At 38.6% G+C, this 9,819-nt stretch overlaps 1 protein-coding gene across 1 annotated transcript in view; it reads left to right on the top strand.

Annotated features, from left to right (window-relative positions):
- The first annotated feature begins 1,297 nt into the window (after positions 1 to 1,297).
- The window catches only part of LOC107734412 (citron Rho-interacting kinase-like), a 101,836-nt gene continuing 93,314 nt past the window's right edge, over positions 1,298 to 9,819 (top strand). The window contains exons 1-4 of the mRNA XM_016546364.1: positions 1,298 to 1,437; positions 2,964 to 3,057; positions 3,224 to 3,430; positions 4,823 to 4,976. Coding sequence (XP_016401850.1) covers positions 1,298 to 1,437; positions 2,964 to 3,057; positions 3,224 to 3,430; positions 4,823 to 4,976 — 595 coding nt within the window. The remainder of the gene's footprint in view (positions 1,438 to 2,963; positions 3,058 to 3,223; positions 3,431 to 4,822; positions 4,977 to 9,819) is intronic.

The following is a 9,819-nucleotide window of genomic DNA, read 5'->3' on the forward strand; positions in this document are numbered from 1 at the left end:
TTGCAGTCGCATCAATAGATGAGCGCCAGCCAATGAGATTGATGAGTTCCGCCCACTACTGAAGAAACCGGAAGTGGCTTCTGCTTGTTCTTAAAGGCTGAATAAATAATAAAATGATAAAAGATAAATGATAATGACAGAATTGCTCTGTGACGCATTTAAACACACTGGACATTTAGTAGATGAATTAAAGCAGCACGTGAAGTGTGTATTAATGAGAGAGCAAGCCATTTTCCACTCACATGCTTCACGTGGCTTGTATAATCTCTCAGGAATTTTGGGACATAATTTTAATGATTATGATCACTTTCATGTTCTGTTCCAGTAAAATGACTCCGGCTATTTTGCATTCACTTATAAAAATGTCTTATTGATGTATCAGTCAAACGAGACTCTGCTCAATTAGAGATGCAGCTCTGCTGTAAATCACCAAATAATCACAATAAATAATTAACCGTTTACATTTGCATATATTCATTCTTGTGCTGGAGTCCGTGAGGATCATGCATCAGAAATCTCTCTGTTTAAATGTTCAGGCCCTTTATAGAGTTATTAATTTGAGCTTGTGGTGTGGTTTCAGGCTGATATTGTCGCAGATACTGTGCCTATAAATAACCATGCAGTCATTTTTATACCTGCAACATTCGCACGGCTCTCTCTGCTGTTTTTCTTTGGGTTTGCACATACAGCACTCTCTCAAGATGCAGTTTAAGCTAATTAGCTAATTGTCTAATTAGAATGATAATGGTGTAATCACAAGCTTTTATTTAGAATGTGGATGTGTGATCGAGACGAGTGGCTGCTAATTAAACCCATGTGTGTCGACGGGACGGAGATGGTTTGTGCAATAATAGATTCACTGACAGGTGATTATTACGTAAGATCACGTTGTGAGATCTGCTGTTTCACATTTACTGTAAACTCGTTATGTGCTTGTTACGTTCACTTCTGATACGCTCGGACTGTGTTTGCATTGGATAAAGTGTCAAAACAAGTGTCATTTATAAAGAAAAATTGTATATGCACACTTCACAAACAAAACATTTGACCAAAGAGGTTTCAAAACCCTAGCTGATTAAATGCAATTGATAAAATGATCCTGTAGCATTTAATATTATGTTTAATATTGTGCTTTTTAATGCAACTATACGTAAATTTTTTTCAGTGTGACTTAAGTGTCCAGAAACTTTTGTTAGCTGCTTTATGTGAAGTAAAAATAATTTTTCACACTGGATTTAATCCATTGCATCGAATGCATGTTGAGAAGTTCAACGTGTTTCTGTGTATTGACCAGGTGATGGAGTTTCTGCCCGGTGGGGACCTCATGGCTTTGATTAACAGATATGAAGATCAGCTAGACGAGTCTATGGCTCAGTTTTACCTGGCGGAGCTCGTTCAGGCCATTCACTCAGTCCATCAGATGGGATACGTTCACAGGTACAACAAAACACACACTGTTAGCAGAAAGCCTTTAGTTTGTCCCAGCAGCTACCATGAATTACTACTTTATGTTGCTAGTCACTGACAGGTATTAGATATCTCGTTCTGTAGAGCATTTGATTGTATACGCACCTGTGTGCATATCGTTTTTTACCATTTTCTCACAAAATTAGATTTAAGACAAATTTTAAATGAAAATGTGTCCTTTTATTATTGCTTGGATAAAATACTGCACATTTCTTTGTGAAACAGAAATATGTCAAATAACAAAACTAAATAGAAATTTTAAAACAAACCCCAAATCTAATCAAATACATAAGACAAAAAACCCTCTTCATATAAACAAAGGCTACCTGTGCTCTTTCCATTCAAAATTAGAGGCAACCACTGCATTTGAATCACAATCCAAACAAAGATGCAGCATACATGCAGCATGAGCAGTTTTTTTATCTAAATTAGATTGCATAATTTGACATTTTAAAACAGAATGCTCTTTAGTTTTGTGAAACTATACTACATAAAACATCTGCACGGAACAAACACAGCAGACGAGCTGAATGAGACGCAGGTTCACTCTCTGACAGCAGGTGGCAGTCATGGAGCAGCAGTAATAATGCAGCGTTTCCTTGGTTACCGCTGTAAACAAAGCAGGGCAGCGCTTATAAACACTGCTTTAATATGAATTGCACAGAGACGAGAGGAAAAGAAAATACCATCTAAACTTTCCTAAAGACAGTCAGTTCCCCTCAGAGATACATTCATGTAAACTCCACCCCCAAATGTATGGCGATTAGTTTAACATCTAAACCGATTTGAATCGTCACATATTTGTATCGATGTTCAACCGGCTCGCCGTGCATCGTTACATCCCTACTAAGTTCATTTTAACTTTTATGAATAAACTAGCCATTTGCTAGGCTCCAGTTTTGATATCACAGAGTAGAGAGAGATTGTTATATTTTTATTTTATTTTATTTTTTCAATTTCCTTGTAGAGACACTAAATTTGAAATGAGTTTACCTGATAAAAGTTAATACAACTTTTGTGAATAGATTAGCATACTAGACGCCAGTTTTGAGTTCATAGACTCTACAGAGAGATTGAAATGATTTTATTTTATTTTCGGTTTCCTTAAAGAGAGACTAAATTCCAAATGGCTTTACCTTATAAAAGCTAATATTAATTTTTATAAATAAATTAGCATATATTAGACTCCAGTTTTTATTTCAGACTTCACAGAAAGATTTAAATTTTATTTTATTTTATTGTATTATTTTGTTATTATTTTTTATTTTAGTTTTTCAGTTACCTGGAAGAGAGACTAAAATGTAAATGTGATCTAAATTCTAAATGTGACTAAATTTTGATTCCATAGACTCTACAGAGAGAATATAATGTAAAATAAAACATTAGAACTAAATTTGTGTTAGAAGTATGATTTTTTTTTTTTTTCTCATTTAGGATACAGTTGCTTGTAAATCCTCTCGTTCTCATTTCTTTTCTGCTTCCCTTTCTTTTGTCAGAGATATTAAACCAGAAAACGTTCTGATCGACCGGACGGGTCACATTAAACTGGCCGACTTTGGATCGGCGGCCAGATTGACTGCTAACAGAACGGTAATGAGTGTGAAAACGTCATTCTGATGACACGCTAGTTCAGGGAGGACAGATCATGTGCACCCTGAGTTTGATTTGACTAAATCTGTTTAAGTATGCTGTTCGTGCACCGTGTTTCAGAGTTTGGACACAGATGAATTGAATGGCGTGTCATTATTTGGGGTAGGTGACGAGCTCCAAACTCCCGGTGGGCACTCAATACTTCCTGGCCCCTGAGATCCTGTCCGCGCTCAACGGAGGGCCGACGTGCAGCTACGGCCCCGAGAGCGACTGGTGGTCCCTAGGCGTCATTGCTTATGAAATGATCTACATGAAATCACCCTTCGCTGACGGCACGTCCACAAAAACCATCAACAACATCAAGAACTTTCAGGTGAATCTAGCAGCTTCTGCTGATGGTGTGCAGTCTGAATTACACTTTATTTGTCTTCCAAGCTAATATCTGCTTTAATGAATAGGTTTAAACACTGATTCAATGATTTGCTTGCATCATCATTCTAGAAAGTTCCATTTTACTACACAGATCGTTTATTGAAAATATATGGTTATATAATGATTTTCCCTTTATTTTACAATGATAAACAATGTGAAAATGTGGCTTCATTATGTTTAACTTTTAATAATTTTACTATTTTACTTCTTGCATTAAACATTTATTTAATTATTTATTCGTTCATTCATTCGTTTATTTGTTCATTGTTCAGTTTCCTGGAAGAGAGACTTCGTTCTAAATTACTTAACTTTTATGAATAAACTAGCAAATGCTAGACTCACGGTTTTATTTTATTTTTTGTTTTGTTTTAAATGTATTATTTGTACATATTAATTTTCCTTTTATTCATTCAGTGATAAACAATGTGAAAACATGCCTTCATTATGTTTAACTTTTAATAATTTTAGTATTTTTTGTTGTTGCATTAAACATTTTGCATTTTATTTTGTTTTGTTTCATTCTGTTTTGTTTTTTTCAGTTTCCTGGAAGAGAGACTAAATTCTAAACGTGTTACCTGCTAAAAGTTAATTTTAACTTTTATGAATAAACTAACATTTGCCAGACTCCTGTGTTTATTTTATTTTACCTTTTTATTTTGTTTTTGTTTTTCACTTATATAATGCATATAAATATGATTACATATGTTTTTTCCTTTTATTTATTCAGTGATAAACTATGTGAAATCATGCCTTCATTACAGTATGTTTCAATTTTAATCATTTTACTATTTTATTTGTTGAATTAAACATTTTGAATATGCTTGAAATCAATGGCTGTTTGGTTGAAATTATGGTTAAATATAAATCTCCATTTTTGTTCAGTGTTAATATATAAATATCAATAAATATGCTGAATATTGTTGAAAAGGTTAGCAATATATATACATTTTTAGCTTTATCAAGTCATTTATTTCTACAGCGCTTTATATAGCACAGATTGTTTCAAAGCAGCTTCACCTTAATAAACAGGAAAATAACTGTTAATGTTGTAAAATTTATCAGTTATGAATCAAATTCAATTTCATTTATAAAAGCAGAAGACAATAGAGTCATTCAGCTCAATTCAGTTCAATGTTAAGTTAATTTCAGCTCAATAACAGTGTCAGTGTTGCAAAGTTATTATCCAGCTCAATTTAATTCAAATTTAGTTCTTATCCGATAGTCTCAGTGCAGTCAAATTGATAACATTACTGAATATTAATTATTTTAAAGTTATATCACCCAACTCTGCATACATAAATGTAATGTTTTCTTGCTTGTGTTTTGCTCACAGCGTTTTCTGAAGTTCCCAGAGGAACCCAAAGTCAGCGCTCAGTTTGTTGACCTGCTCCAGAGTTTGTTATGTGGATCGCGGGAGCGTTTGGGATACGAGGGCCTGCGCTCGCATCCGTTCTTCTCCTCCATCAACTGGACCAACCTGAGACACGGTAAGGCATTCGGTGCATGCAGTTAAAAGTTAATCCATTCTTAAACACACAATGAATCCGCGCTGCCATCAGAGGCCTCGTCAGTGTTTCTGCAACAGAATTTTTCCATGTACCTGTTAATTACGGGTTATTAATCATTAGCCTGACTTGCTGCAGCTATTTTTGCCTCCTTGATTACTTCTCTGGTGTAATTGCTGGATTTGTTATAGTGGGCTGAGACGTGTTTGCATGCACAGATTGCTCTGCAGGTTTAAGTGAAACACAGAGGATCTGGATTAATTCATTAAGCCTGTTGTGTGAAGCTCAGTGTTTCTTCTTTATCTGCTTTAAGACTTTAGGATTGTTAGCATCGGGTGGGCAGCATGAGCATTGTCTTAAATCTCTGTGTTAGTACTTCTATATCACAGTAAACATATTGCAATAGTGATATTTGTGCATATATATATCTTGCACTGGAAAATCAGTTGATATCATATGACAGCATTCGGAGTTGCACTCTGATAACAAACTATCTTTATGGGAAAATGGAAAGCCACCATGTGTTTAATAATGCATTAACTTGCGCGCACACACACACTCTTGTGTTCCTCGGGAGGGCAGCGGGTGGAATTAGTCAGATTATGGATTGTGCAGGTGTTCGCAAGCGCTCAAATAGTCACACAGCCAAACCCTAATGAGATAAAACACACCACACACACACACACAATGAAACGCATCCATCTCTTGCTCATAATGCAGATTTTCCTACAGGATTTTGTTCCTGCAGGATCCCATCCTTTAACTGCTGTCGTTTGAACAACTTGACAGTAAATAGTTTGATTTAAAATAGTGTAATACAATCCAACTTTATTTATAAAACACATAATAAAACAACAAAGTTGACCATAGTGCTGTACAATGAAATCAAGTAATAATAATAATTAATAACCATGAAAAAACATCAATACACACCATTCAAGACTAACCCAGATGGGTCACTACAGCGACAATACCTCAACACTCATACCTTATCAAAAGCTAATGTAAAAAAAAAAAAAAAATTTTTAACTGCTTCTTAAATTCATTCAGAGATGATAATTGTCTCAGATACACTGGTAAGCTGTTCCATAGCCTTCGGGCAGCTACTGCAAATACACAGTCACCTCTGGACTTTAATTAAAAAAAAAAGTGAGGTAGGTTAGTTAAGTTATGTGAGTTGGTGAGTTGAGCGAGTGATTTCGGTGAGTTCAGTTGTGTGAGTTGAGTGAGTGATTTCGGTGAGTTGAGTTGAGTCAAGTCAAGTCACGTCACCTTTATTTATATAGCGCTTTTAACAATACAGATTGTGTCAAAGCAACTGTACAGCATTAGTTAGGAAAATATTGTCAATAATGCAAAATGATAATAGTAAACGCTCAATTTTCAGTTAAAGGCAGTTCATCATTAAATTCAGTGATGTCATCATCCAGCTCAGTTCAGTTTAAAGTGTCTGTGCAATCAAGTCGACGAGTGAGGTAGGTTAGTTAAGGGATGTGAGTTGGTGAGTGAGTTAGGTGAGTTGAGCGAGTGATGAGTTCAGTGGTGTGAGTTGAGTGAATGATTTCGGTGAGTTGAGTGAGGTAGGTAAGTTAAGTGATGTGAGTTGGTGAGTGAGTTTGGTGAGTTGAGCGAGTGATTTCGGTGAGTTCATTTCTGTGAGTGATTTCGGTGAGTTCAGTGGTGTGAGTTGAGTGAGTGATTTCGTTGAGTTGAGTGAGGTAGGTTAGTTAAGTGATGTGAGTTGGTGAGGGAGTTTGGTGAGTTGAGCGAGTGATTTCGGTGAGTTGAGTGAGGTAGGTTAGTTCAGTGGTGTGAGTTCAGTGAGTGATTTCGTTGAGTTGAGTGAGGTAGGTTAGTTCAGTGATGTGAGTTGGTGAGTGAGTTTGGTGAGTTGAGCCAGTGATTTCGGTGAGTTCATTTGTGTGAGTTGAGTGAGTGATTTCGGTGAGTTCAGTGGTGTGAGTCGAGTGAGTGATTTCGGTGAGTTGAGTGAGGGTAGGTTAGTTTAGTGGTGTGAGTTGATGAGTGAGTTTGGTGAGTTGAGCGAGTGATTTCGGTGAGTTTGGTGAGTTGAGCACGTGATTTCGGTGAGTTGAATGAGGTAGGTTAGTTCAGTGATGTGAGTGAGTTTGGTGAGTTGAGTGAGTGATTTCGGTGAGTTGAGTGAGGTAGGTTGGTTCAGTGATGCGAGTTGGTGAGTGATTTTGGTGAGTTGAGTGAGTGATTTCGGTGAGTTCAGTGGTGTAAGTGAGTTTGGTGAGTTGGGTGAGTTCAGTGGTGTGAGTTGAGTGAGTGATTTCGGTGAGTTCAGTGGTGTGAGTTGAGTGAGTGATTTCGGTGAGTTCAGTGGTGTGAGTTGAGTGAGTGATTTCGGTGAGTTCAGTGGTGTGAGTTGAGTGAGTGATTTCGGTGAGTTCAGTGGTGTGAGTTGAGTGAGTGATTTCGGTGAGTTCAGTGGTGTGAGTTGAGTGAGTGATTTCGGTGAGTTCAGTGGTGTGAGTTGAGTGAGTGATTTCAGTGAGTTGAGTGAGGTAGGTTAGTTCAGTGATGTGAGTTGGTGAGTGAGTTTGGTGAGTTGAGCCAGTGATTTCGGTGAGTTCATTTGTGTGAGTTGAGTGAGTGATTTCGGTGAGTTCAGTGGTGTGAGTTGAGTGAGTGATTTCGGTGAGTTCAGTGGTGTGAGTTGAGTGAGTGATTTCGGTGAGTTCAGTGGTGTAAGTGATTTCGGTGAGTTGAATGAGGTAGGTTAGTTCAGTGATGTGAGTGAGTTTGGTGAGTTGAGTGAGTGATTTTGGTGAGTTGAGTGAGTGATTTCGGTGAGTTCAGTGGTGTAAGTGATTTCGGTGAGTTGAATGAGGTAGGTTAGTTCAGTGATGTGAGTGAGTTTGGTGAGTTGAGTGAGTGATTTTGGTGAGTTGAGTGAGTGATTTCGGTGAGTTCAGTGGTGTGAGTTGAGTGAGTGATTTCGGTGAGTTCAGTGGTGTAAGTGATTTCGGTGAGTTGAATGAGGTAGGTTAGTTCAGTGATGCGAGTTGGTGAGTGAGTTTGAGTTGATTGAGTGATTTCGGTGAGTTGAGTTGAGTGAGGTAGGTTAGTTTAGTGGTCTGAGTTGGTGAGTTGAGCGAGTGATTTCAGTGAGTTTGTGGTGTGACTTGAGTGAGTGATTTCGGTGAGTTCAGTGGTGTGAGTTGAGTGAGTGATTTCGGTGAGTTCAGTGGTGTGAGTTGAGTGAGTGATTTCAGTGAGTTGAGTGAGGTAGGTTAGTTTAGTGGTGTGAGTTTGGTGAGTTGAGTGAGTGATTTCAGTGAGTTGAGTTGAGTGAGGTAGGTTAGTTTAGTGGTCCGAGTTGGTGAGTTGAGCGAGTGATTTCAGTGGTGTGAGTTGAGTGAGTGATTTTAGTGAGTTGAGTGAGGTAGGTTAGTTTCGTGGTGTGAGATGGTGAGTGAGTTTGGTGAGTTGAGCGAGTGATTTTGGTGAGAAATAACCCCCACAAAGCAGGAGACATAGAAGGAACAATACAAGCCAAAACAAGAACAAAACACCCTCCAACAAGCAGATCTATCGCCAAGACTTACCACGCCGGCTGGCTTAACAATAGTGGGCTATGACTATGTGAGCCTGGGCTACCACGCCGACTGGCTTAACACTAGTGGCCTATGGCTATGTGAGCCTTGGTTACCACGCCGGCTGGCTTAACAATAGTGGGCTATGACTATGTGAGCCTGGGCTACCACGCCGACTGGCTTAACACTAGTGGCCTATGGCTATGTGAGCCTTGGTTACCACGCCGGCTGGCTTAACAATAGTGGGCTATGACTATGTGAGCCTGGGCTACCACGCCGACTGGCTTAACACTAGTGGCCTATGGCTATGTGAGCCTTGGTTACCACGCCGGCTGGCTTAACAATAGTGGGCTATGACTATGTGAGCCTTGGCTACCACGCCAACTGGCTTAACTCTAATTAGACGCGCACCATGTGTAATGTTTAATTAACAAATGGATATACGTTGACCTGAATGAACTGAATGATGTTCTTTCTCCATTTCTGAATTACACAGCACAGCGAGAGCACATGTCACACGAGCACATTTCTCCGAACTACACTACCCATAATGCATTTCACTCGGAACTTGCGCACTCACTGATGGCGGAACAAGTGCTGATGATATGAAAACATACCTGAGCTGGAGTTTAGCGATCTCTCCACAGCGATATTGTGCTTAAGTTACATGGAAGTGTCATACAGCCAATGTGTGTTTTTCTCACAAGCCAGAATGCATTGCTTTGTCAGGCGGCAGCCGATCTTTGTGGCGCCGCATTAAGTTAAACAAGCCTATTGATATGACTGCGATAAGCACGGGCTTCTGAAGCGGCGTGCAGCTGAAATCAACCACACACTCATCACAATGAAAACATCGACCTTAGAAATAACGAACGTGGACACTGGGAAAATCGCCGATGTATATGGCGAACCCCCGTTGAAATGCATACACAAGAATGCTTATTTCATTTAACCCGTTTCATGTCCGTTATTATCGGCGTGTCATCAGAGCGATTACATATGCTCTAAACTGCGTTTGCTCCAGCTGTATTAACACAGATGCTAAATGCTGCTGCTAATATGCTTAATATTCGCTCCTGCATACAATACAAACTGCTAACATGACACTTAGTTAAACTTGATTATGGTTGCTCATTTTTGAATTCAATTAGGCAGACCACGCAATACACACAGCGATATGGATTAAAAGAGCATTCACTTACCTTAGATGTTGAAATCGCTGTTCTGAAGCAAGCTGCACTGCTACGGCAAGCACTAGTCAT

Source organism: Sinocyclocheilus rhinocerous, unplaced genomic scaffold (genome assembly GCF_001515625.1).
Source record: "Sinocyclocheilus rhinocerous isolate Xijiao unplaced genomic scaffold, SAMN03320098_v1.1 scaffold1632, whole genome shotgun sequence".
NCBI lineage: Eukaryota > Metazoa > Chordata > Actinopteri > Cypriniformes > Cyprinidae > Sinocyclocheilus > Sinocyclocheilus rhinocerous.